We start from the raw sequence: 27,651 nt of genomic DNA, 5'->3' as shown, positions 1-27,651 counted from the left end.
ATTCACAGCTTCGTATGTACCTGGCCAATTAACTAATCTATGTGAAGCTATCTTGATCCTTTTGATTGTGTGGACACATACATTGCGATGAAAACAAACCAATCATAGAATCAAAGAAAACCCAGTCTAGTGACTATGCAACACAAGGAAGTACTGAAGCGCTTGCCTTAAATCTGAAGGCAGGTCCAGGAGTTGTGTGTGTAGTTGATAGACTGAACTGGGAGCGGAGCCCTTGTCATCACCGTTGTAGAAGAGGATCCCGCTGCAAACACTTGAGCAGCGCCAACCTTAGTTGTGCTCCGACTACGACCCGATCTGCATGACGTATCACGTATGTGAGAAGATTTTGTTAACTTAGAAAATCAGAATACTATTGTCAGAGTGCAACACTATTTCAGTTTACTAAAAACCCGAACATGCTTGATCATCCAGAACTTCTTTGGAAGTCAAGTTAAAAGTCCAGGTGGATTAATCTTCTTAGGAGAAATGACCAAGTATATGTGCTATATTTTCTTCACTTTAGGTTCTGGATTAAGCCATCTATGCAAGTGAACATACAAAAGACTGGATAATTTCGAATGAGATACTCTAGTTATCCAAGCATAGCAAGAAATCAACGGAAGAATCTATCCAAAAACAAATAAAAGGGCATGCGCACTGTAGAGAGAAACAATGGATCTATACATTGTTTTCCCAAAAACAAAGGATGTAATTATGTGGCAATAGGAAGATGAATTCCGGGAGGTAGAAACCTATGGAGAGGCACACCAACACCATCTGTACATAATACAAAATTCAAGTCGAACCTGCAGTAGCAGGAACAGTTATAATGTGATCAACAGTTCCAGTTCAAAACTTAACTGCTAGAGACATGATCATGTCTAGAGAGTTATCTGCCATGCTGAGAAACTGGCTTGGTTTCTCATCGGATGCTGCAAGCTGCAATATAGAGTGCAACACATATAAGATAGTGGCCAGCTATATACTTGCTTAATTACAGAAAAACAGAGCAGCATTCTACCTGAATGGGGTCAAGATGAAAATGAAAAAGAAATAGAGAGAGAGAGAGAGAGAGGTGAGCACCTGGTTCAGATTATCTTGGGGTAGCCATCTGTTCACGCCACCCATGTGCGGATGTGCACCTCTGTTGATGCTTGACCTTCTTGCTGCACCTACTGGTTTTGGCATCGGAGTGAGGGGAGGAAGAATGGTATGGACCCCAACGAAAGTCGCCGATGGGCGTTCGCAGCTTGGCCCAGCTAGCCGCCACCATGTCTCCCCTGCCCTTCCCCTACGGTGGCATGCTCCCCGCCGGTTTCCTGTTCGGAGGCTCTGCAGTGAGCAAATTTATGTCAATTTTTTAATTCTCTCAATGGATGAAACATTGCTATGGTTAAATGGCGTAAATTATATAGGTTTCAGTTTGGGCATGGATATGCGGGAGAACATCTGTTTAAGTTCAGCAGCTCTGTTACAATGAAAGCTCGTGTGAGTCTAAATCCTCCTGTAAAACCCTCATGATTAGCATGGTGAACAAACATAACACGTGTAACTACAAAAGTCTAAATCAAGACAAAACTGGGAAAAAAATCATCACAAACCTTGTACAGCTGCATTGAAGTTTAAAAGGTCATGCAGGAGATGCTGACTAATATACAGCAAAGTTCACTTCTGAATTTGGGCAACCACATACAGATATCATATTATTACCTAAAAAAATACACATGTACATGAACGTCTAGAAAGCTTAAGAGTTTACAAGACACTTAGAGTTTACAACATAAAGAAATAATATTAGCACCTAAAAATACACATGCACATGTATGCCTAGAAAGCTTAGAATTTACAGTACACACAACAAGCAAATATACCTCAAAAATTCACTTCTGAATCTGGGCAAACAACATAAAGGAATCATATTATTACCTTTGGGATTAGGGAAGCCGAGCGAAACTGTAAACATAATGTATATCTAGAAAGCTTTTTTACAGGAACTTGACAAAGCACTTCTGAACAAGGCTGCTTTATCTACACTCAGACATCATCAAAACTATATTACTTGCATTTCTTGAACATGTCTGCATAGCGATAGAACTACAACAGGCGGCATCACGCACAGATCTACTGATCATGAAGATACACTTCAACTTCTGTTGCAATGACAACTTGAAGGAAACTATATTACTCTATTTTGTTTTCAGAGATCATGCCACATATAAAGATTTTAACCAAGGAAATTTCATAATTCTGGTCATCAAAAACCTCAAAAAATACATGCAAACAAACTGCAGATACAAAACCACATGTAACTATTGAATCTTTTAGAGCCCAGTTATCTGCAAAAGAAAAATTTATCCTCTCTGCCAAGCTTAGTGAATCTCGGTTCAACAACACAAATGTAGTCTTGACCTACTGGGATCACAATCATACAATTGCAGTAGCAATCTAAGAAAATTATATTAGGCATACATGGCAAACTTGACAAACTCCAGCCTCCTTAATCAGTTTGCACCAAAAACACCAGAACAATCTCAGGAAAATAAATTCAGCATAGATGTCAACCAAACACACAAAATCCACCAGAACAAAGAATGCAAAACTTTATTAAGTATTAACACCTCATGCACAGCAACACATACCCTTCTTCTCGCGATGATTTGGTGCCAAGATACCTTCTCGGTGTTGGGGTTCGACCTTGCCTGTGGTGGAGAAGGGGTTCAAAGTCAACTTGCGTTTTATGTCAAAAGTAAGACTGAATAAATTAATTGGGGATATGAAGAACACAAATAGCATTGAAAATAATAATAATGATGGGCGTACGACCCTTTGGTTCAGGTAGGGATGTGTCGATCTTAGGTTGTGTATCCTCTGAATTTGATTTCAAACAACTGCGGGCATCAACCTACTGTTGTGAACAAAAAATTTCAAACAAGAAGAGCACTCAAATATTCAGTTTGGAAGGCTCATCTGTACATATTAATTCCCCTCCATATAGAAAGCGAATGGACAAATATCAGAGAGTTAACTGTCTTTTAGCAATACCTTCTCAACAATAATGATATGAAGTTCTAGCACTGAACAATCCATGTCCAAATCAAAGAAATAATAGCAACACAAATAACAATTTCTCTATCCTAGTATCAATTCTCCACTATCCAATCCATGTCCAGATCAAAACAATCAGCAACACAAATAACAGTTTATTTATCCCCAATATCAATCACCAAAAAGTTGTAGGAATTATTAAAAGAAAGGGAGTGAGACAGAGAGAGAGAGAGGGCACAGAGGAGAGAGGGGGAGTACCTGTGTGTGAAGGGGAGATTGGCGCTGCCAGGGCCGGGCGCCGCGCACGGGAGGTCAGCGGCGAGGCTCCTGCAACGAACGCCCCCATGGCCCGAGGCCCTGCGTCACGAGCGGAGGAGGCGGCGGGGATATTCCTCCCTAGACGCCCCCACACTCTCCTCCTCCTCCTCCCACGTCTCATCCACCCCTCCTCGTCCCGGATCCCGCCGAATCCGAGGCTTGTGGGCGCGGAGGCGAGCTTCTCCGGCGGCGGCGACGGCAGGAGAGGAGGCGGGGGTCGCGGGGGAGACGCGCGGGCCGGAGCTGGCCGTAACCGGCCGGCGCGATGGGGAGAGAGAGGGGTTAGCGAGAGAGAGAGAGGAGGGCGACGAGGAGGGGGAGGCGAGTGGGATGGGAGGCGGCGGCTAGGTTTTCTCCACGGGGGAGGCTGCCTTTTATATGCTGCGCGTGAAATGACTAAAATACCCTGACGGGGCATGGAATTTACAGGCGGTGGCACGAGTACTGTTCATGGCGATTTAAAGGCGACGTGGCCACCTTCGTTGTGACTACCACTTCTTCAGGGTTTATATGTTCAACTAGATGACCCGGTGCGCCAAATGGCGCAGAGACCCATTTGAAACCATGTTCGTGTTGAGAAATGTTTGCCTTTTTTAAGTAATTTTTGATCAAGGATAGAGAACATGTCAAACCCAAAGTGTTTTGAACGTGTATTTGGACAATGTGCCATTTGGCATCAAGGGTAATGATTCTAAACCTTTTGTAACAGAAACGTTTGCATTTGTTAGTAACTGCGAGTTTTAGCACTGAGGGTAATAATTCTAAACCTTTTATATGAAAAATTAAGGAATACCTATGTTCAAACTATATACCATGTGAAGCTAATTCAAACTGTGCAAGTATAAATATTTAGAGACCAATCATAAAATTGCCGGTTCCACTCTACTGCAACGCGAGGGCCGGCTTGCTGCACCTTCCCCACATAATTGGCCAGAAGGTATTTAAAATTTTTGAATTGTCTACATTAGTATTTCTTAGACGCCATATAGGAGATGAGAGAACAGTAAAAAAATGTTAAATGAAAACTATGTGTACCTTAGCTATCTAAGGCTTATGAAAACTGCAATCTTGAAAGAGGAAAACAACATTAGAAATCTTAATGTTCCTGGTCCTGAATAGTGTATTCGTCTAAATATGTAGTTGATCACCCGGTGCAGAGTAAAAAACTTCTCATGATATACCACTGGGAACCTAAAAGCCAGTGATCACACATACAAACATTCCAAGGGAAAATGCGTAAACTCACAACTCAAACAAATTACTAACAGGACAATGTATGATTTTGCAGCTTAGAATCTACATAAAACAGAACAGTGCAGGTAACCTCTATCTAAATCTCACTACTAACTTTATTCAAACATTTATTCCTAGATCATCCGTACTCCTTCTATGTACAAATCATGCAATATCTCTGTCTAAATCAATGCCAATGCATGCACATGCACAAGTCTGAACTAAACAACATATATGATATAGCATAATTATATGATCTAAAATAGATGCATGATCAGGGGAGGAAGATGGTGAAGCCAAAGATGAGCAACTGAGATTGGATAAACGACGACCGGCGAGCAGCAGCCCATAGTGATGGCCGGCTCCATTCGACCATGACGCGAACAACGCCGGAGCTCCGGCCTAGCTGCTCCTTCCCCATGCCCGTCCTACTCATCCCCCGTGCTTCTCCACACCAAGCATGAAGACCACACCAGCCAGGCTCTCTTATGGCGATGACCTGCGCCCAATCCAGAATCATGATATGTGGCGGCGCCGGATCGAGAACACGGGGAGACGCTGTCCTGTGGGGAAGAGAAAGAGGATAACATGGTATAAAATAAAGTAGTCATTTTTCATGTAGTGAAACTTTAGTTTTGGGCAAGATGATCAAAAATAATAATATAACTAATGCAACAGGAGAACCACATATGGAGGCACTCAAGTGGACAGACACAACAGTTCAAACAAACCCAAAAATATCTCATTGTTCACCTTAAACCTTCGGAGGTTTAAACTGCTAGTTGAACTGAAAGGCACCGTTGCTCGGTGACAAAAAAATCAGTACGCTCTGCAGTAATTTGATATGATAAAAACCAGTTGGATAAAGACCAAATAAAGTTATTACCTAGCGAAGTTAGGGCTGCCATAAAAATCTGAACAGTTCCATAAGTTGTCTCTTGATATTATATGATTCATAAAGGAACATGACACATGATTGTGCAAAAATGACTATTGATTCAGTGCCACACTACAGGAAAGGGGATATCGGTAGTCATTAGAATACACAGACTGATAGAAATTATGCACCTGATATTACTTACTACTTCTCTCATCTAGCTGCAGCTGGTTTAGCAAAGAGAACCCAATACCCAAAATCATGAAATGGATGTTCTCTTGGTTAGTATACAAGACTGCTAATTATCTCTGTTGCCTCACCACAGAGCATCCAAGCAAAGGGCCATGGAGCACCTCACAACAAAAGGAACCTGAAACCTACAAACAGAGCAATGATTTTTCTTGTAACATGAACCACCAAATTAACTACACTCGGCTGCACAGCATGCGATCGCCACCATAGAAAGGCTACCCTACTACTTAACTCTCTCCACAAACTACAAAAAAGCAAGAAAATCAACCCAAACAACATTGTAGGAACGATATAGACAAGACAAAAGAATCTCAACTTGTTCGCTCTTTTTTAGTTGAATAACTCCTTCCAGAGTAAATGGTCAAGCTGGCCGCAAGAAAGAAACACACAAAAAACCCGAGAATAGTGCACCAACAAGAAGGGAAAAAATCTACATATGGACAAACTGACAGGGTTTGTGCTTCAGGAACCGAAAGATTTGGGGAGACAGAGAAGCATACCTAATAGAACTTCACAAGCATGTCAACCCCTTGTTTAATTATTCTCCAATTTCAGCCCTAGCATTGAAGGAAGCCCAACCCTCCCATGAACAGACTTTAGAGTGAAGCTCATTGATGATGGCACTGTTAGCAGTCAGAAACTGTATAAGCGAGGCTATTCCGCCTTCTTGGCCCTCTCAAATGGTCTAAAAACCCGAGAATAGTGCACCAACAAGAAGGAAAAAAATCTACGTATGGACAAACTGACAGGGTTTGTGCTTCAGGAACCGAAAGATTTCGGGAGAGAGAGAAGCATACCTAATAGAACTTCACAAGCATGTCAACCCCTTGTTTATTCTCCAATTTCATCCCTAGCATTGAAGGAAGCCCAACCCTCCCATGAACAGACTTTAGAGTGAAGCTCATTGATGATGGCACTGTTAGCAGTCAGAAACTGTATAAGCGAGGCTATTCCGCCTTCTTGGCCCTCTTAAATAGCTTGTACATACCTGTTTTAGAGTCAAGAGAAAAAATGATATCAAGTGAGCATATCTAAAATCCATCATAATACATATAAAGAATGTGTTACATCTGAAATAAAATGGAACATGCAAATTAGATAGTTACTTATAAGTGAAATACATAATTATTGGTCATCAACAAACAGTCAAGCACATAATTATTAATTGGTAATTATTAATAATATTTAACGATCACCTAGGATACTGGCTCTTCCCGAGAACAAAGAAATTTTTACCTTGACACTAAAGTGACCTAATTCAAATTCATTTCAGAGGGGAAAAGCTATAGTGGAAGCAACAATCCTATAGAGAAATAACATCAAGAAATGGTGCTACTGAATTAGGGTAGAAAAGATAAAAATATAAATAACAAAAAAGCGATATCAGATATATTTTATGTGCCCTGCACAAGGTATGTACTAATTAATTAAAGCATGGTATTTCTCAATCTCATGTCAGGTACCAAATATTAGTCCTACAACGTGAAGCTGCAAAGCTGAGACGCAAGAACATATTCCTGAATCTAATCAGCATGCCTTGCTGTTGGAAGAAATTTATATCCTGATTGCTCACATTCACACATCCATCATCGAATCCTGTAGAGCCTACCGAGTACATATTAAGATGCAGTTAGAAGCAAACTAATAAAAGTACATCCAGACAAGAAATTGATGATATATCTTGTAACAAAAGCAAAAAAAGTACAGCCGATTTCAAGCCACGTGTAAACATGAGGTTGTGCTACATACACATGGATATAATCATCACATAAACAGTCAGAACAAGAACATATCTGTAGCAATAAAATGGCAACTAACATGACTTTGTGCCACCTATAATAAAGCTGAGTAAAAGTTCCAACCATTAGCTAGTTGCATAATCTATAAGAGTTTGGAGTACATATGACGATTCAAAGAGATACGGTAACTCTGTAATAACAACATGCCGGCGAAAGCTGAACCCAACAAGAACAATCCCTGAAAAGCTAAAACTATTGTGCATCTCTACTTTTCTGTGTGAGTATCTCGTTCTGTAACTCAAGATGTTCAGCACAAACTACCTTTGTTGGCACCTTAGGCTTCAAATTTACCTACAAAAAGGTTATAGTAGCAGCATAAGTTCGTAGCAAAACTTGGTAATCATTCTAATGCCAAATGAAGCAGCTACTGCTTGAACCATTTGGTCAAGTGCATGGGTTCTCAAATACACTTTAAGCTGAAAGAGTAGGCATAGTTAGTCAAATTCATCTAAAAAGAAAAATATGCAGATAGATATATCATTCTTCATTTGGTCAATAGACACCTTGGTTCCACAACATATATAGCAAGACAACTTCACATAAATAACCTAACCTACCTACTTGTGATGTGTTTAGAGCAGTGCAAGAATGGCTCTTTCCCTTGCAACGAACAAATTTTAGGAACATGGAACAACAAAAAGGATGAAAAGTGTTTATCCTAGAAAATTGTGATATACAAAGATGATAACTTTACCTCGTCACCACATGAGAGAACATCAAGAACAGCATGTGTAGTGCATTGCTTAGCCCCATTGGTCGCTAGCACATGATCTGGGCTATAGGTTAGACCATTATCCTCTGCATATCGATAACCGAGCGACAAGGAAGTCAATTAGACTACTTATTCAATATGGATATTCTGAAAATAAGAAATGCATCCGTGTGCACGTACCCTGAAGCTTGTTGCAGATAGCCTTCCTGAGCTCCATACACCCGGCATTAGCGATGTAGCTTGTCCAATTTGCTACACCTACAGCACACGTGCCTACAGAAAGTAAGAAAATTACTATAAGTCTGAATGATACAAAGGAATGCCTGAAGCTAAACTGACAGATTGCCAGGGAAATCCGAAGAATTTTCTTGCTACAACTACAGCACACGTGCATGGGATACAAAGAGAAGCCTGCACATTTTTCTTTGTCGCTCAGTACAGCTAAACTGACTGGCAATTTGACTGTTTAGAAGGAAAAAATGAGATTGAGTCGAGAGAAAGAGAGAGGGGCGGCGATGCGCATCACAAATCCTCTCCTCGTCCCTACAGAAACCCCAAAGCACCCCCTGCAGGCGGAAGGATTGGATTCACATAACACGCAAAATCTGGTGGTTGAGGAGCTCACCAAGATCCGGGAAAATCCATGGGAGGGACAGGGAAAAAGAAAGATCAAACGAATTCGATCTCACCTTCTCTTCTTGCTTGGCGTCGGCGGGGACCAAGGAAACGGCGAGCTGCTGCTTCCTACCGGCATCCTCTAGGCGACGGCGACGGCGGCACGGATGGCTCGAAGGCAAGGACGACGGTGACGGCACTGCGGACTGCTCTACAACGGGAGAGGAGTTTAACCTGCCGCAGCATCCTCCTCTAGGCACCTCATACACCGCGACGTGGAGCCGCCCCTCCGGCCACCGCGGCCACGAAACGCCACGCCGCCCTCGTCTTGCCTCCCCAGCTTCTTCAGCAACACCCACTCTCTCGCTCGCCTCCACCCCCATGTCCCGTCCTGGCAATAGGCACGATGCTTCTCTCCTGCATGCTCCCAAGATCGAGATCGAGTGACGGCACCAGACACGGACAAGAGATGGGGAAGGCAGCCCATCTGAAACCACGGAGTGGATCGAGCCGCCGCTAACCGCCAACCTAAGCGATGGGAAGGCGGGGAGGAGGAAGAGGCGAGGCGGTGGAGGAGTAGCAGGCGGCAGCGGGGCTCCTAGGGCGCAGAAGGAGGAGGAGGAGGTGGTGGGAGGGAGCGGCGGCGGGCGAGGGAGGGAGGAGCGAGGGGCGCAGGGCTATGGATTGGGGCTAGGGTTCGATGTCGTTTTCTACCTCGTGCGGTGCGATGTGTTTTTCTGCTCGCCTGGTGCGCTGCACCCCCCACGCGCGGCGCGGCGCGGTGGTCTTTTTTCCCTCGTGTGGTACCGTGCGCTAGAGGCATTGGTTGTGCCTAGCACTTCTTGAGGCTTTATATGTTAGATTTTAATAGACCTACAATTCACATTTCAAACAACCTTTTTCTCCTTTTTCCTCTGCGATTGTTGGTGCTCAGTTTTCTTTATGTTGATGCTGCTTTGCACTGCGAAATCAAAGTTTGTATTGTCGATATGAACAAAAGAGTTCTAATTCTAGCACTTCACATGTACAATGAACAGATACAAAAGATGAAACTAAAGGGCAGCAATCAGTTCACATCAAAAGTGAAATCTATGACTCAATCCAAGGGGAAATTGACAAGATCTGAAATCGAAGACATTGGACAAACTGTGGACAGCCTGCATAAGATCTGTGACATTGTTCACGCTGCTCTCTTGCTTGAGAAAAATGATAAACTGCTTGCAGCAATTCAAAACACAAGCACAAACATAGGCGGGACAGTACAATTCTTCACTGAATCCAAGTTGTTCCCGAGGAAGGAGAAGGCTGATATTCTAAAACTAATTAGTACAAGTGCATCCAGTGATCAAGAGCTTCTGGTTCTTCCAATAGTTGGTCATGGAGGTGTTGGGAAGACCACACTTGCTCGACTAGTGTACCATGACCCGCAAGTGGAAGCTGACTTCCACGTCAAGATCTGGGTGCATGTATCTGCTAACTTTGATGAAATCAAGCTCGCACAAGGGATTCTGGAAGAAATAGCACCTGCCTCGGAGTACGCACACATCAAACATCTCGATGGGCTTCAACTTGTGATCAACACGTACTTGCACAAGAAAAGATATCTGCTTGTTTTGGATGACATCTGGGAAGAGAGCGAGGCTCGCTGGGACAAGCTGTTGGCTCCACTTAAATGTGCAGATTCCAAGGGTAATGTGATTTTGATGACAACACGGAAGTTATATGTTGCCAACGTAAAAAGCAAAGTGGAGGGACATATCAACTTAGGTGGTATGGATGATGAAACATTTTGGCCCTTCTTCAAAAGATGCATATTTCGTGATGAGAATTATCAAGGAGAGAATAAGCTTCAAGGAATTGGGAAAGAGATAGCCATCAAGCTGAAAGGAAATCCTTTAGCGGCCAAAAGTGTAGCCACACTCTTGAGGAGAAACCTTACGGAACCTTACTGGAACCGTATTTTAAAAAGTGATGAATGGAAGTTATCAAATACAGTGGATGATATCATACCAGCACTAAAGCTCAGTTACAATCACCTCCCCTATCACCTTCAGCAGCTATTCTCATATTGTGCTATGTTTCCAAAAGGTTACAGATTTGAGAAGGAACAGTTGATACGTATGTGGGTTGCTCTTGGTTTTGTCATGGACGAGAGAAAGAAATTAGAAGATGCCGGAAGTGACAGCTTTGATGATTTGGTAGACCGGAGCTTCTTTCAGAAAGATGAACAGCACTTCATTGTGCATGATTTAATGCATGATGTAGCCCAAGAAGTTTCAGTGCATGAATGCCTTCTTGTTGATGGCTCAGATTCTCCAAAGGTCTTCCCAACCATTCGTCATGTGGGCATCTGGACTGAGTCAGTCTACAAGGATGAAATTATAGGACAACATAAAACCTTTGAAAAAAAGTTGGATGAAATTGAGAATAAAGGTATTCTGAAAACTTTGGAGAGTTTAATGCTTGTAGGTATATATGATGAAAAAATCTCTGAAAAGTTTGTAGGGGCTTTGGAGAAATTAAGTTATGTTCAGATACTTAAGTTATCAGCAATGCCCTTCAATGTTGACAGTTTGCTATCCAGTGTCGAAAAGTTCATCCATCTTCGCTATTTAGAACTGAGGTACAGTTCTGACCAGCATAAACCTTTGCCTGAGGCTATATGTAAGCTCTACCACCTAATAGTATTGGACATCACACATTGGAGTGGTCTAAGTGATTTGCCTAAGTTGTTAGACCTTTCAACCTGAGCATTGATAGTTGTGGATGACACTAGGAGAGTTGGGACAATTTTCGTTGGTTTATTTCTCACACAATGCCATACCAACCTGAGGGGTTGGGGATACATATTTATAGGCTGCTAGCCAGCCAAGACATATGCTAAGATGCTGCTAAGATGCCAGTCTAAGATGCTAACTGACAGTCCTTGATGGTCAAGAACAGAACTCTATCCTAACAGCCAGTCCTTGATGGTCCAGGACTTTATCCTCCTAACTGCCACAAGGACCATGTGCTGCAGCCCCACAAGGACCCTAGTACACAGACTTATCCATCATTCTCCCCCTAAGTCTTGTATGTCGTCTTGTGGGAGAGTTGAATCATCCCAATCCTGGAGCAAAGTTCGAGGAACTTGACCCTCCCAAGGGGCTTGGTGAGCAGGTCTGCGAGCTGATCCTTGGTGTTGATGTAGCTCGCCTCGATGCTCCCTTCTTCCACACAGCTGCGGATGAAGTGATACCTCAGTCGGATGTGCTTGCTCCGTTCGTGGAACACGGGGTTCTTTGCCAGGGCCAGGGCGGACTTGCTGTCCACCAGGAGCTGCACCGTTCTGGTGTCTTGAACGAGAAGATCACCAAGCAGTCGAGCAAGCCAGAGCGCCTGAGTACAGGCGGTGGAGGCCGCTATGTACTCAGCCTCACAGCTGGACAGGGCCACCACCTGCTGCTTGACTGATTGCCAGCTCACGAGACACTTGCCGAGGAAGAGGAGGATCCCGCTCGTGCTCTTGCTGGTGTCGATGTCGCCGGCGTGGTCGCTGTCGCTGTACCCGACGAAGTGTGCCGCCCCAGGGCACCTAGGGTAATGGAGGTCGTGGTCGAGGGTCCCTGCTATGTAGCGGACGATCCTCTTCACTGCCTGCTGGTGTTCCGACGTTGGTCGCTCCATGAACCGACTGACATAGCCGACGGAGAATGCCAAGTCCGGCCGTGTGTGAGTGAGGTAGCGAAGACTCCCCACAAGGCGTCGGTACTGCGTAGCATCCACTTCCTCCGTCGTGCTGTCGCGACTTAGTTTCAGCCTCTCCTCCATCGGAGTGAGAGCTGGATGGCAGTCGGTGAGCCCAGCTAGCTCAACGATGCGCTTGGCGTAGGCGGACTGTCGAAGCGCGATCCCGGAGTGGTCCTGGTGCACCTCAATCCCTAGATAGAAGGAGAGGAGCCCCAGGTCACTCATCTGGAACGTGGCCTTCATGTCTTCCTTGAACGCCGCCACCTCTGCATCTTTGGTGCCGGTGATCACCAGGTCGTCAACGTAGACGCCCACCAGCAGGGCATTTCCTCCACTCCCCCGTCGGTAGACGGCAGCCTCATGCGGGCTCTGCTCGAAACCCATCTTCTTCAGCGTGGAGTCCAGCTTGGCGTTCCACGCCCTGGGTGCCTGCCGCAGGCCATAGAGAGCCTTGCGCAGGCGGAGCACCTTGCCCTCCTGGCCGGGAATCGTAAACCCCGGTGGCTGATGCACGTAGACTTCCTCCTTCAAGTCGCCGTTGAGGAATGCCGACTTAACGTCCATGTGGTGAACACGCCAGCCCTCCTGGGCAGCCAGCGCAAGGAGAAGTCGCACGGACTCCATCCGTGCCACGGGAGCGAAAGCGTCGTCGAAGTCGACTCCTTCCTGCTGCAAGAAGCCTCGGGCCACCAAACGAGCCTTGTGCTTGATGATGGCGCCGGCTCCATCCCTCTTCAGCTTGAACACCCACTTAAGGGTGATTGCGCGGTGACCTCGAGGGAGATCAGCAAGCTCCCAGGTGCGGTTTTGCTCGACCGCATCCATCTCCAACTTCATCGCGGCGCGCCATGCCGCGTCTCTCTCGGCCTCTGCAAAGGACCGTGGTTCGCCGTCTTCACACACGAGCTGTAGCTGTGCCTCCAGGTCACGTGGCACCAGTCCTGGCACCGGCTGGTCGCCGAGCACATTATCCATCGTACGGTACCGCAGCGGTTCGCCTCCATACCATGCGTCGACCCGCTCCTCGTCGTGAGTGAGCGGGGAAGCGAACTTCATCGGGTTGTGCTCTGCGTGAGCTGGTGCTGATGAAGACGAGCCCGGAGTGGCGACCGCCGGGGCTGGAGTATGCGGCGTCGCCGGTTGTGGTGTCGTCGGTGTAGCAGGCGCCGGAGTCGATGTAGTTTTGGGGGCCGGGGTAGACGTGCCCGGTGAAGAGGAGCTGCTTGCTCCCCCAGCTTCCTTGAAGTGAGCGTACTCGACAATGAAGTCGTCATACGTCGGCGTCGAGCCGTCGTCCACCGCCTTGTCCCATTGCCACCCTCGCCCTTCGTTGAACACGACGTCTCGCGCTGTGCGCACACGTTGTGTCTTTGGGTCGAGGATGCGGTAGGCCTTTGAGCCCTCCGCGTAGCCGATGAAGACTCCCGGAGTGCTCCTGTCGTCGAGCTTGCCGATGTGGCCGAGCTCCTTGGCGAACGCAAGGCAGCCAAAGACCCGCAAATGGGAGACCGCCGGCTTCCGCCCATGCCAGGCCTCGTACGGAGTTCTGCCGTTGAGTGCCTTAGTAGGAGAGCGGTTGAGGATGTAGACGGCCGTTAGCACCGCCTCTCCCCAGAAGACAGCCGGCATCCCTCTCTGCTTGAGGAGAGCCCGAGCCATCCCCACAACCGTCTGGTTGCGCCGCTCGACGACGCCGTTTTGCTGCGGGATGTACGGCGCGGAGTAGTGGCGCTGGATGCCCTCATCGGCGCAGTACGACGCGAATTCAGCCGCCGTGAACTCGCCGCCGTTGTCAGTGCGCAACACGCGCAATTTGCGGCCGCTCTCCGCCTCCACACCAATCTGCGCGCGCCTGATGGCGTCCGCCGCTTCTCCCTTACTGCCGAGGATCATCACCCACATGTAGCGGGAGAGATCGTCGACGAGCAGCAGGAAGTAGCGTCGACCTCCTGGTGTGGCTGGCGTCACCGGGCCGCACAGGTCTCCGTGCACGAGCTCCAGCTTCTCCTTAGCCCGAAAACTCGCCTGTTGGGGAAAGGGGAGTCGTCTCTGCTTTGTCAGTACGCAGATGTCGCAGAACTGCTCCACATGGTCGAGGCATGGCAGGCCTCGCACCATCTCCTTGGCACTTAGACGCTTCAGGGCCTCAAAGTGAAGGTGCCCAAAGCGCTCATGCCACTGCCACGCCTCGTCGTCTCGACGGACAGCGAGACAGACCGGTTGTGCCACCTGCACATCAAGGACGTAGAGTCGATTTTCACCTCTGGGCACCTTGGCGAGAAGGCGACGCTGGCGATCCCAGATGCGTAGGACCCCATGCTCAATCAGCACGCGTGAGCCGTTCTCATCCAGCTGTCCCAAGCTGATGATGGAATTCCTTAGCGCGGGGATGTAGTAGACACCGGTGAGCAGCCGGTGCTCTCCCATCTTGGTGGTGAAGATGACGGAGCCGACGCCCTTTATCTCCACAGCGGAGGCATCCCCGAACTTGACGGAGCCTCGCGCATCGGAGTCGAGCTCGGCGAAGAATTCCCTTCGACCGGTCATGTGGTGGGTGGCGCCGGTGTCGAGGCACCACCCCGTAGCCTTGTCCTTCTCGGAGCCATCGCCTAGAAGAGCGTGTGCTTTTGGCTCATCGAGGTGGATGAAAGCCTTTGCGACTGGAGTCGCCGAGGGTAGCTCAATGCTTGCATGTGCCATGAACAGAGCCGTCTCCTCCTCCTTCGCCTGTGCGACGTGAGCCTGGCCTTGTCGTGGTTGCCGACACTCATTGGCCCAATGGCCAAACCGGCCACAGTTGTGGCAACTGTTGTCTTGTGCCGGCCTGGGCTTGCCAGCGGCGCCGTCCTTGGCGCCTCCGCGGGCGTCACCTTCGGCACGTCCTTGTGCCCTGCCCGGGGGGCCTCTTCGCGCCTTACGCTGCTTGCCACGCTTGCGGCCGCCCGTCGAGGAGGAAGGCTCCCCCTTCTTCTTGTCACCAAGGCTGGGATCCCACTGCTCCCGAGTTAGGAGCAGCTTCCCGCCGGTGGTGACAGGCCCCGAGGGGGGCTGTGGCTCGTCGGTGTCGACGACCTTGAGTCGACCTATCGCCTCCTCGATCGTCATCGTGGAGAGGTCCAGCAACGACTCGATCGAGCGAGCCATCTGCTTGTACTTCTCGGGAATGCACCGAAAAAGCTTCTCGACAGCTCTCTCCTCGGTGTAGGTGGCATCGCCAAACTTCACCATCTTCTGCAGCAGAGTGTTGAGACGGAGAGCAAAGTCATCAACGTCCTCACCTGGCTTGAAGCCCAGGTTCTCCCACTCCTTACGAAGTGCCTGTAGGGTGGACTTGCGAGCACGGTCGCTGCCGATGCGTGCTGCGGCGATGGCGTCCCAAGCCTCCTTGGCAGTCCGCTTGTTGGAAAGCGAGAACTGCATCTCGGGCGGGACTGCGGCGATGAGGGCGTCCAGCGCCCGTCGATCCTCTAGGTGGTCGACGTTGCTGTCCTGGACTGCCTCCCACATGCGCCGCACCTGGAGCCTAACCTTCATGATCCCGGCCCACTCGACGTAGTTGGTTTTAGTGAGGGTAGGCCACCCAACACTGGAACCAACATCCCTGACCACAGTCCGGACCTCGTAGAGGCCGCGGTCCTGGTCGTTGCAGCCGCCGTCGCGGTGCGCGCCTCCACCTGGAGCGCGGGCGTGCTCGGCTGCCCACTGCGCCGTCCGCTCCTGCGCCACTCTGGCGCGATCTGCGTCGGCGCCGTCGTCCGCAGGCGCGGAGCTGCTGGAGCTGCCGGGGCTGCCGCGGAGTGCCTTGGCATCCGCCGTAGCCTCACGGGCTGCTTCTGCTGCTGCTGCTGCTTCTACCTCCGCCCTGGCTGCTTCTACCTCCGCTCTGGCTGCTGCCAGCTCCGCTGCAGCCAGCCTCGACACTCTTGCCGCCGCAGCAGCCGCTGCTACAGCCGCTCGCTCACGCTCCTCTGCCACGGCGCGCTCGGCCTCTTGCCGGCGCCGCATGCTCGAGGTAGCCGTGTGCTGAGAGCGACCTGCAGACATGGCTCGCTGCAGGGGGGCTGTTGCGTGAAGAGGAGGCTGATGAAGACGAGTTGCTGCTCGACAGTCCGGAGGGAGGAAGGTAACCAGAGGCAGACGGAGCAGCTGCTGCTACCGACTTGGGCTGCTCACAGGAAATGCTCAGGGTGCAGGTTAACCTGGCTCTGATACCACTTGTTAGACCTTTCAACCTGAGCATTGATAGTTGTGGATGACACTAGGAGAGTTGGGACAATTTTCGTTGGTTTATTTCTCACACAATGCCATACCAACCTGAGGGGTTGGGGATACATATTTATAGGCTGCTAGCCAGCCAAGGCATATGCTAAGATGCTGCTAAGATGCCAGTCTAAGATGCTAACTGACAGTCCTTGATGGTCAAGAACAGAACTCTATCCTAACAGCCAGTCCTTGATGGTCCAGGACTTTATCCTCCTAACTGCCACAAGGACCATGTGCTGCAGCCCCACAAGGACCCTAGTACACAGACTTATCCATCATAAGTCTATCAGTTATCTCTTGAACCTACAATATCTGCTTGTTCCGGGGTCAGGATCATTGCACTCAAAGATACCAAGAGTTGGACAACTTAAGTTTCTACAAGAGCTGCATGAGTTTCAGGCTCAAAAAGGGAGTGACTTTAATATTTCGCAGCTGGAACACTTAGAGGACATCAAAGGGTCGCTTAGTATCCTTGGTCTTGAGAATGTCAAAGATAAGGCAGAGGCCAGTAGTGCAATGATTAAAGATAAGGAATATCTGAGGACACTGTCACTCTCATGGGGAGAAAATAGTGATGTTCAGAAAGAAGTGATCGAGGGTCTTCAACCACATGGTGACCTTGCACATCTTCTTGTCATAAACTATGCCGGTGCTACTCCAACATGGTTGGGAGGAAATTTCTCACTCGGCAATTTGGAAAGCCTCCAACTCCAAAACTGTACGGCAATGAAGACCCTGCCACCATTTGAGGAGCTGCCATATCTGAAGAAACTATCCTTGATTGGTATGTCCTCCCTGAAGGATGTTAAGATTGACTTCAATTGTTCTGAGGAAGACGAGCTTGAGCTAAGTGAAGTTGAAATAATGACGTGTTCAGCTTTAATAACCATAAGGCTCCACTCATGCAAGGCATTGACCAACTTAACCATCAAAGATTGTGGGGCACTATCCTGCTTGAAAGGTTTGTCATCCTCTGGTCAGGTGGAGTATAATATCAAAGGATGCCCTCAACTTCAAGCTGATACCATCTCCAGTTGATATGTTTGTTGGCAAACAACTCCGAAGGAAATCTGTAAGCATACGGCATACCTTCCCTATTCCACCTGCTGGCAAAACAAAATTTATTAACATATGTATAAGACATAGTCCAATGTTCATTTATTTCCCTACTTCTTACAAGGCTAAATGTGCTTTGCATTAGTGCAAGACTCAGCAATATGGCTCCAATATTTTTCTGCACTTATATCAGTCCTGATTATTTAGTTGATATTTTTTATTGCAAAACATATTTCCTTCAGTTTAGTATAAAGGTCCCTTTGGGAGTAAGTTCCCTTCGAATTAATTCACTTAGGAGCAAGCAATTTTCAGAACTGCGCGCAATTGCTCCATTCAGTTTGGAGATCTTATGCGGCAGAGGAGACATGGTACGAATGATGAGTGGGAACAATGTTTCAGTTTCAGTGTAAAGTATCAAGTTGTGCATTGCAGGATTTTGAACAAATGTGTGCAGATAATCAACCGATTCAATGTCTAAAAAACTCCCTACTGTTTTTCATCGTTTTAATTTGCAAGTATTTTAAGGAATCTCAGTTAAATTAGATGGCATGAATATATACTGATAGTTCTTAGCTCCCGATGTTATCTACCCATATCAATTTAAGGAACTCAGGTACGGTTTTCTTTTTTCTCTCCCTTTAGTGATCTCAGGGTGTGTTTTCAGGATAAGGAAACTGGGAGAAAATCTGGGGTGAGAAGAAGACTTCATTATGGATTCAGAAGCAATCTCAAGTTACCGGTGGTGTGGTTTTCGTTGTTGTTGTTGTTGTTGTTGTTCTTCACAAGATTGAGCGTGGGAAAACTTGTGTCCGGTGCATGAACACAAGAAACCATTTCTGCAGTCCAAATAAGTAGAGTTCGTGCGCCATGTACCTGAATTATTCAATGGCTTTCACATGTGAATGCTTCGCTACGCTTATGTATTGTCGCTTGAACCACCGGCCTCTGCATTCTTCCGAACAATACTTGGAAAAAAACTGAGCTATCAAACGGGGCATAGTTCAGAATTTACCATTTTAGGCAGGGGTCCTCCCAGCGAGAGGGATCTGGGGGAGCGAGGGGGGCAAGGCGGGTCGGAACTCACCGGCGTGTCGGTGTGGTTCGGCCAAGCGAGGTCGCCGCCGCCGTCGCCGGAGGGCGAGGTGGAGAGTGGCAGGTCCCTCTCTGAATCCGACCCGACCCGCCGCTTCAGGCGGCAACTCGGAGACTGGCGGGGAGGAGTCGGACGAGAAGAGACGAGCGGATTCGATTCCGGCGTGCAACCGGAACAGTGTTGCGGCAGCGGCGGCGCTCGAGCTGGAAAGGATGGGGACACGACGGCGACGGCCCGCTTGGCGGCGCGGGCCGCGTGGGCTTGTGGTATGGCAGCAAACAGAGAGCTTGTGCGGCCGGCGAGATGAAAGAAGCGACGAGATTCAGGGGAATCTTTTCTGTACCGGCCCGTTGTGTATCTTACGGTTAGCATCATCCAAATCGTATGGCTGCGAGCGGACCGGCCCAAATTTGGGCCGGTCCGCCGGCGCCTATCACCCGCCTGTAAACATACGCTAAAAAAGAAGTCATAAAAATGCCGAATTCTAAAAAATAAACTTTGAACTAGATATATAATAATAATAATCAGATTGCTTAATGGGGGTTGTATATACGACCTAAAAAATTCCATACTGCTATGAGAAATACTCTATATATGAAATGGGATTTTTTTTAACAGTGTACTCCCTTCAAAACATCGTTTTGATAATTTAACCACTACTCCCTCCGTCCGAAAATACTTGCCATCAAAATGGATAAAAAGAGATATATCTAGAACTAAAATACATCTAGATACGTCCCCTTTTATCCATTTTGATGACAACTATTTCCGGACGGAGGGAGTATTTATTAATCAAGTTATAAAATTAAAAAAATAAGAGATTATGGGCGTTCCTACAGATACAAATACAATTTTTACACACCGAATACAAACACTTAAACTATACTGAGAGCGAAAGTTTTAGATGTTTTACCGAAAGTGCCCTTCTCAGCTCGACCTCACATGAGCTTGAGTGAACAGTAAAATTCCAAAGAAGTTGAAAACAAAATTTAAAAAAAATTAGCGACAAACTTTGACAAATGTTTTCAATGCTTGCCAAATTTCATCATGAAATGGCATTCGTGGAAGTCAAGCATTTAAAACATTTATCAAAAACTGCCATATCTTTTCTTCAGATCTTTTTATTTCTGTTTTTTCTAGATTTTATTGGTCACTCGAGCTCAAGCTCATTAATCTGCTTCCATGTTTTACTAGAATTATGTCCAAAACATCAGCCTTTTTACTACATGGGTATATGTAAAGGGCAAAATCATAGGTGGCATTTTTGGAAGTGAAAAAACGGAACTCTAATTGAACATATTTTAAAGAAGAACAAGTGATCGAGTTTTATTTAGGAGTAACCATTTAAGAGACAAAAATAACATATGTATAATGACACATTAGAGGAAATGTTAAGATCAACAAATTTTGTATCTGGCAAAAAATTAAACCAACAATTGCACTAGAAACGAAGAATGGTTGTACCATGATTTAAATTTTGGTTGGCTCAACGGCTACCTAGTTGGTGCCACGGTGTGCTCATTTGAATGATGTACCAGCAGCTCCACCAATCGGCATTGACTTCAACTCCACCTTGTGATCTTATTCTGCGTTGGCTTAGACTCCACTTTGCAACCACACACCGACTTTAAACTCTACCTCGCAACCTTAACTCGTGCGGATTTCTGCTCCACCTCACAACCCTAATCCATGTTGATTTCAACTCCACCTCACAACCGTAGCCAGTGAGATCGTGTAGTCAATTCGCCCCCAACAAGTCTATGTGGCCCTTGTTTTTACCTCAATTACTCAAATTCGATGGTTGGTTCAGCATTGCCGCTCCAGCGAGTTCCTAAGCTTTTAGATTCTTGAAGAACTAACTCACCAATTTCTCCAAATCTCTGGATAATAATAACTCTCAAATTCGCGCTAGCGGTTTAACCGTAAAAATATCACCACCACCCCCAGCCTCGTCGGGGGGGGGGGGGGGGGGGGGGGAGGGCATGGGTGGCCTGCCTTTCAACGTCGTCGCCTCCAGCTCCGGCCCCAACAACGGCGAAGAGAAGGGCGTTCCATCCATGGATGTACTGGTACCTCGTTTACCCCCTGCATCGACCCCGTCCCGCTTTTCGAATTCGACCACAACCAACTCCTCTCCAGTATGTAACCTCCCTCCCCCTCCTCCTAGAAAAAATCAGACGACAACCATAAATCGTCAAACTCAATTTATGGAGTTTTTTTTTAGAACCGTCCTCTAGGCATTTATTCAATTATGTGACGGTTTACATCAGATTGCACTATCAGAGAATCAGGGAATACATCAAAAAGAATAACATCCGAGGCACTCTTGAGGCCCTCCTGAGCACACCAATGAGCAGCCTTGTTGGCCTCTCTTCTCACGTAGCTGATGCACAGCCCCTGAAAGTTTTGGAGATATGATTTGATTTCGCTGATTACTGGGCTTCCCATCGATCGGCACTTCGACGCCCTCCATTCCTCCGTGACAGCTTGGCAGTCCGTTTCAATGGCAACCCACGTCCAGCCCTTCTCCATAGCTAGACGCACAACTTCTCGCACCCCTAGGAGTTCAGCAACATACGGGTCAGTCACCCCTCTTACCTTACGACTTCTGGCGAGCACGAGTCCGTCCTGATCTCTTGCCACAAGTCCAATGGCTGAAATTCCCCCATTCACATCAACCGCATCATCTGTGTTAACCTTTACACAGTCGGGCTCTGGTGGTATCCAGTCCACATTGTTCCTCTGGTGAACTACAGAGGAGTGGCCGGAATATACAAAGCATGAATGAGTTCTTGCACTAGAACCACCGACCAGGCTGGTACTTAACCTCCTCATGGGTGTACTTGTTCCTGCTCGACCATATTGCCCACATAACTGAGATAATGATGGCCGCTCTAGCCTTGCTGACAAACCCCGGGTCTAGCAAATCCCGTGACCAAGTAACTGGGTGTAGCCGGGGTAATTTGAAGTCGAAAAAATTCTCAGCTTCCCTCCAGAACAATTTTGCATGATCGCACATCACCAGAGAGTGATGAAGTGACTCCTCTTGGTGACCACACATTGGGCAAGTGGAATCCTCCCCTATATGCCTCCTACACAGCTCCTCCTTTGCCGGCGGAAATCCTTTGAGGACTCGCCACCAAAAAATCCTTATTTTTGGTTGTACCTGAATCCGCCATAACGACTTCCAGGTTTCCTCACCTTGGGATGAATTCCCAACTTGAATGAACTTTGCTTGTTGTTCTTCCATAAGCATACGATATGCGGATCGGACCGTGAAAATCCCAGATCTTTCGTGTCCCCATGTCCAAAAATCAGAAATAGCCATCCGTGTTCTTGGCATGTTGAGTATAGCGCTCGCATCCGGAAATTCCTTCTGATTATTTCCTCATTCCATTCACCATCTTAGTTAATCAAATCCGCTACCATGTGTATCAGATCACCCCCCATGTTACACACTGGTTTAAAGGATGAACTTCCTTGTATCCAGTTATCATGCCACACTTCCGTAGTCATTCCATCACCGACTCTATGGATCAAACCCTGCTTAAGCACTTCCCTGCCGGTGATAATAGCTTTCCACGTAGTAGAGGCGTTCACTGGGCATCCCGCCTGCAAAAAATCCCCATCTGGGTAATACCGTCCCTTCACTACAAGAAAGTTGTCAATGCATGACGGATTTCTGATGATGTTCCCGAAAACTGTCATGGATGGACTGCTACAGCCCCGCAGGCCCGCTCAAGCCCGCTCAAGCCCGACTAACAGCCCCGCGTATAAAATGCTAACCCTAAACCTGCTAGGCCACTCCTCCCTCCCTCCCGCGCAGCCAGCCCCCAATCTCTCTCCCACGCAACTCCTCGCGACTCCACGCTGCCGCCGCCGCCGCCGCCCGGTTCATGCGACACATTGGCATTAGGATTTGTGTAACACATTATGTTAAAAAGATATTGGGTCAAATTTCGGTCAAAAGAAATGGGCTAATGGTCTCAACCAGATTTAAATTTTGCCTAAATCCATGATGAATTTTGTGACGAAAAATAGTATCCACGTAGGCAGCCACATCATTCGAATTAGTCAATTGAAAATCCTACGTGGCGTTGGTCCATGACGGATTGTTCCGTCACAAAGACTTGGGCCTGGGCGGGCCTGGGGCAGATCCATGACGGCCAAGATCCGTCATGACTGGTACGATATCAAATTATGACGCGATATACATGACGGATTTCAAATCCTTCAAGGATGGGCACCCATGACAATTTTTCATTAATCTGTGACGGACTAGATCCGTCACGTATTAACAGATTTCTTGTAGTGTCAGGACTCGTGCACATAAGCTATCTGGCCTCTCCATCAGACGCCACGCCTGCTTAGCTAGCATTGCGTCATTGAACTTTTCCAAATCCCGAAATCCCAAGCCTCCCTTCGATTTGGAGATAGCCATTTTTTCCCAAGATTGCCAATGGATTCTTCGTTTGTCCAATGATTCATCCCACCAGAACTTTGACATCACTGTCGTTACTTTTTGACATAAGCCTTTAGTGAGCTTGAAACAGCTCATAGAATAGGCCTGTATGGCTTGAATCACAGCCTTAAGAAGAACCATACTTGCTGCAATCGACATCAACTTCTCACAGTAACCTTGTACCCTGGACCTTGCTTGCTCCTTAATATGAACGAAGCTATTTTCCGTGATCTTTCCCGCTGCTGTAGGCAACCCCAGGTACTTCTCGGTCAAAGCTTCCCTGCAGATTTGTAAGTTATTTCTTACCCCTGCTTTGGCCGAAGCCCTACAATTCAGGCTGAAAAAGACGGAGCTCTTTGCCTTGTTTACACACTGGCCAGATCCCAAATTGAAAGCTTGAAGGATTTCATTCAGTCTCTGCGCACTCCTTGAATCTGCCTTCATAAAAACCAAACAATCATCCGCAAACAAGAGATGCAAGATCCAAGGGGATCTCAACCCAGGTCGGATTCCTCTGTCAATCCAGCCAGCATCGTAATTTTTTAGCAAGCATGAGAGCCCGCAAAGTAAAAACAAATACGAAGATATAGGATCACCTTGCCTTAAACCTTTGGAGGGATGAAATGATGGCAAAAGTTCTCCATTCATCTTCACTTGGAAAGATACGGAGTTGACACATCTCATAACAAGAGACACCCAGTCCTCAGAAAAACCTAGCTACAACATGATGCCTTGAAGATAAGACCATTCAACCCGATCATACGCCTTCATCATGTCCAGTTTAACCGCACACCATCCCTGCTTAGTCCTCTTCCTTTTCATTGCATGAATGCATTCATAAGCCGTAAGTGCATTGTCAGTGATCAAGTGCCCTGGAACAAAAGCACTTTGCTCCTCCGCAATGATTTCATCTAAAATCTCCCTCAACCTGTTTGCCAACACTTTGGAGCAAAGTTTGTAAATAACATTACAGAGGGAGATAGGTCTATATTGTGCAATATTTCTCGGATTTTTAACCTTTGGAATAAGTACTATTACAGTCTTATTAACAGCCTTAGGCATGTGGCCACCATTCAAGAAATTTAGAACAGCACGCGTCACATCCTCCTTGATAGTCGACCAATGATGCTGATAGAAACCCGCATGGAAACTGTCTACACCAGGTGCCTTTGAAGGCGCCATTGCAAACAAAGCTTTTTCAACTTCTTCTGCGCAGAAGGGTCTAGTCAGCCTGTCGTTCATCAAATTAGTTACCATCACGGGCACATGGTGCAGAACCTCATCGATAACCACTTCATCCTGAGCTATATATAGCTGAGTGTAAAAGTTCCGCACCTTCGCCTTTACCTCGTCCCTGCTATCAATTATCATACCATCTGCTTTCTCAAGTACCACAATTTTTTTTCTATTTTTTCGCCTTGACGCCTGGGCATGGAAGAAACCCGTGTTCCGGTCTCCTGCCTTCAGCCAGTCTGCCCTCGACCTCGCACGTGCCATGATTTCCTCCTTCAACAGGAGATCATTTAACTGTCTCGCTAGCTCCTTCTCCCTCCCGGAGGACCCATGATAAAGTGAGTTCGCCTTCTCCTGCTCAAACTCCCTTCGCACCTTCTTCAACTTTCTCTTTATGTCACTGTCGGTGTCAAAACCGGCGGATCTCGGGTAGGGGGTCCCGAACTGTGCGTCTAGGCGGATGTAACAAGAGACAAGGGACACGATGTTTTTACCCAGGTTCGGGCCCTCTCGATGGAGGTAAAACCCTACTCCTGCTTGATTAATATTGATGATATGGGTAGTACAAGAGTAGATCTACCACGAGATCGGAGTGGCTAAACCCTAGAATCTAGCCTATGGTATGATTGTTGTTCGTCCTACGGACTAAAACTCTCCGGTTTATATAGACATCGGAGAGGACTAGGGTTACACAGAGTCGGTTACAATGGGAGGAGATCTTCATATCGTATCGCCAAGCTTGCCTTCCACGCTAAGGAAAGTCCCATCCGGACACGGGACAGAGTCTTCAATCTTGTATCTTCATAGTCCGGGAGTCCGACCAAAGGTCATAGTCCGGCCAGCCGGACACCCCCTAATCCAGGACTCCCTCAGTAGCACCTGAACCAGGCTTCAATGACGACGAGTCCGGCGCGCAAGTTGTCTTCGGCATTGCAAGGCAGGTTCCTCCTCCGAATATTTCATAGAAGATGTTGAACACCAGGGTAGTGTCCGGCTCTGCAAAATAAGTTCCACATTCCTTCGTAGAGAGAATAATATTTGCATCAATCAGATCTGCTGATGTATTCCGTGGCGTGACATCATGCCATAGCCAGGTTCTTTATTCATTTTATTGTTCCACCTTAGCGCGCTTTAGCGAGGCGGTTTCCCTGCCACGTCTTGTCAAAGCAGAGATCGTGTCCCCTTATTCCGGGATTATCATCAATACGGGTGTGGGTAACCCAACCGCGCCATTTAACCGCCGCGCTTGGGAGATAAGCGAGTTTTATTAGGCCGGTGGGGGGCTTGTTGTTTTGGCCACCCATATAAGGGGATAAGAATCCGCCCTTTCCATTCACGCCTTCTTCCTCCTCTGCTTATCCATCTCCGCGCACTCGAGCTCTAGCACCCAAGTCCGCACATCTCACCTCAACCTTCTTCAACCATGTCCGGAGCGGGAGGCAAGTGGATGGCCTCCTCCGTTACGGAGGGACACATCAAGAAGCTGCGCAACACCGGATATTTGTCCAGCGACATCGCGCACCGGCTCCCCGACAAGGGGCAGCTCATCCCCACCCCCGGGCCCCATGAGAGGGTGGTATTCCTTCCCCATTTCCTCCGCGGACTGGGCTTCCCACTCCACCCCTTCGTCCGGGGGCTCATGTTCTATTATGGCCTAGATTTCCATGACCTGGCCCCGAATTTCATCCTCAACATCTCGGCGTTTATCGTCGTGTGCGAGGCCTTCCTCTGCCTCCAGCCCCACTTCGGCTTGTGGCTCAAGACCTTTAATGTCAAGCCGAAGGTTGTGAAGGGCAGCCAAGCGGAGTGCGGAGGCGCCATGATGGGCAAGATGCCAAACGTCACATGGCTCGAAGGCGCCTTCGTGGAAACCATCAAAGGATGGCAATCGGGGTGGTTCTATATCACCGAGCCGTGTGACCCTGAATGGGCAGCGGCCCCCGAATTCAGATCTGGCATCCCCACACGGCTCACCTCCTGGAAAGAGAAGGGCCTGACATGGGGCGATTCGGAAGAGCTGACCGGACTCCAAGCCTGCGTCCAAAAGCTAGTGAACAAGAAGCTCAAGCTTGTCAACGTAGTCCAGGTCATGCTCATCCGCCGGATTCTCCCGTGCCAACAACGGGCTTTCAATTCATGGGAGTTCGATCCGGCGCAGCACCAGACCTTGAACAGGCTCTTCGACACTATGTACGAAGAGGCCTGGAAGGTGTTGTTCAAGGGTGCCGAGGCCCCCGCATCCACTACTGAAGATCGCGGATTCAGCTCGCAGCGTCCAGCTGACGAGGTAAGCCATGTTATCCTTTATGGGACACGTGCTTTTCATAGTTTGACTCTATGTGGGATCTAAACTCCCCCTCCTTTGACAGGGCTGGCCGAAGAAGGCCGGGCAGACTAACTGTGCGGCTCCTTTGCCAGAAGACCCAGCGGACGCCCGCTTAACGGGGTTGATGGTTCCGGCGCCTCACGTGGTGCTGGATAAGAAGGCCAAGAAGAAGGCCGCGGGAACCCGAAAGAGTTCCCGGCGCCAGGTGTTATCGGATTCATCGTCCGATGACTCCGAGGCGGACTCCTCCCGCGAAGATGAGGAGGAGAAGAAACAATCTTCTTCCCCAACGGGGGAAGGAAAGAAAAGGAAGGCCTCCCTAACTAGGGAGGCCAGAGGGTCCAAGAAGGAGAAGACCCTTCTGCCGGACTACGCCCCCGATGCCGAAGACGGCGAGGGGGAATGGCCATCCAGGGTCAAGCCCCTGGCAAAATCGTAAGTGTCCGGCTACCCGAACTACTTATGGCGCTCCTCTAGTATTTGATAGCTTCTCATGCCGAATTTTAATGATGCAGCCCGCCCAGAGCTCAGCTCGATGACTCGACGAGCGGCTCCTTGGGCTCGTCGGATGTGAATAGTGCTTCACTTCCGACGGCCTCCTCCCCTCTCCCTACGGACGACGCCGAGGTGGAGTCCCA

General features: G+C 47.9%; 1 protein-coding gene and 2 long non-coding RNA genes across 3 annotated transcripts; all 3 read right to left on the bottom strand.

Annotated features, from left to right (window-relative positions):
* Positions 1-1,092: 1,092 nt before the first annotated feature.
* Positions 1,093-3,441, bottom strand: LOC123072686 (uncharacterized). The gene is made up of 3 exons (XR_006435303.1): positions 3,304-3,441; positions 2,640-2,699; positions 1,093-1,332 (listed from the first exon to the last, which is right to left on the bottom strand). It is a non-coding gene; the product is annotated as an uncharacterized lncRNA (long non-coding RNA).
* Positions 3,442-4,683: 1,242 nt separating this feature from the next.
* Positions 4,684-9,554, bottom strand: LOC123072685 (uncharacterized). The gene is made up of 7 exons (XR_006435302.1): positions 8,926-9,554; positions 8,417-8,509; positions 8,219-8,322; positions 6,523-7,815; positions 6,226-6,348; positions 5,665-5,850; positions 4,684-5,159 (listed from the first exon to the last, which is right to left on the bottom strand). It is a non-coding gene; the product is annotated as an uncharacterized lncRNA (long non-coding RNA).
* A 7,687-nt stretch (positions 9,555-17,241) lies between these two features.
* LOC123068037 (uncharacterized) lies at positions 17,242-21,827 on the bottom strand. The gene is made up of 6 exons (XM_044490558.1): positions 21,591-21,827; positions 21,258-21,389; positions 21,066-21,155; positions 18,984-19,433; positions 18,637-18,772; positions 17,242-17,946 (listed from the first exon to the last, which is right to left on the bottom strand). Exons 1-6 carry the CDS (start codon positions 21,825-21,827, stop codon positions 17,810-17,812), a joined length of 1,182 nt encoding a protein of 393 aa, XP_044346493.1. The 3' UTR covers positions 17,242-17,809.
* Between the last annotated feature and the right edge of the window lie 5,824 nt (positions 21,828-27,651).

This window comes from Triticum aestivum, chromosome 3B, assembly GCF_018294505.1.
Source record: "Triticum aestivum cultivar Chinese Spring chromosome 3B, IWGSC CS RefSeq v2.1, whole genome shotgun sequence".
Lineage (NCBI taxonomy): Eukaryota > Viridiplantae > Streptophyta > Magnoliopsida > Poales > Poaceae > Triticum > Triticum aestivum.
This window is presented reverse-complemented; position numbering and strand designations above follow the sequence as displayed.

Bases quoted from the DNA above. Each gene is read 5' to 3' on its own strand.
- LOC123068037 (XM_044490558.1), bottom strand. From the start codon at position 21,827: ATGAGGAGGTTAAGTACCAGCCTGGTCGGTGGTTCTAGTGCAAGAACT. The intron at 21,156-21,257 runs GTAAACCGTCAC...GATTTTTTCTAG, and splicing joins CTCTGATAGTGCAATCTGAT to GAGGAGGGGGAGGGAGGTTA. The intron at 18,773-18,983 runs GTGAGTTCCGAC...TGAATAATTCAG, and splicing joins CGAACCACACCGACACGCCG to GTACATGGCGCACGAACTCT.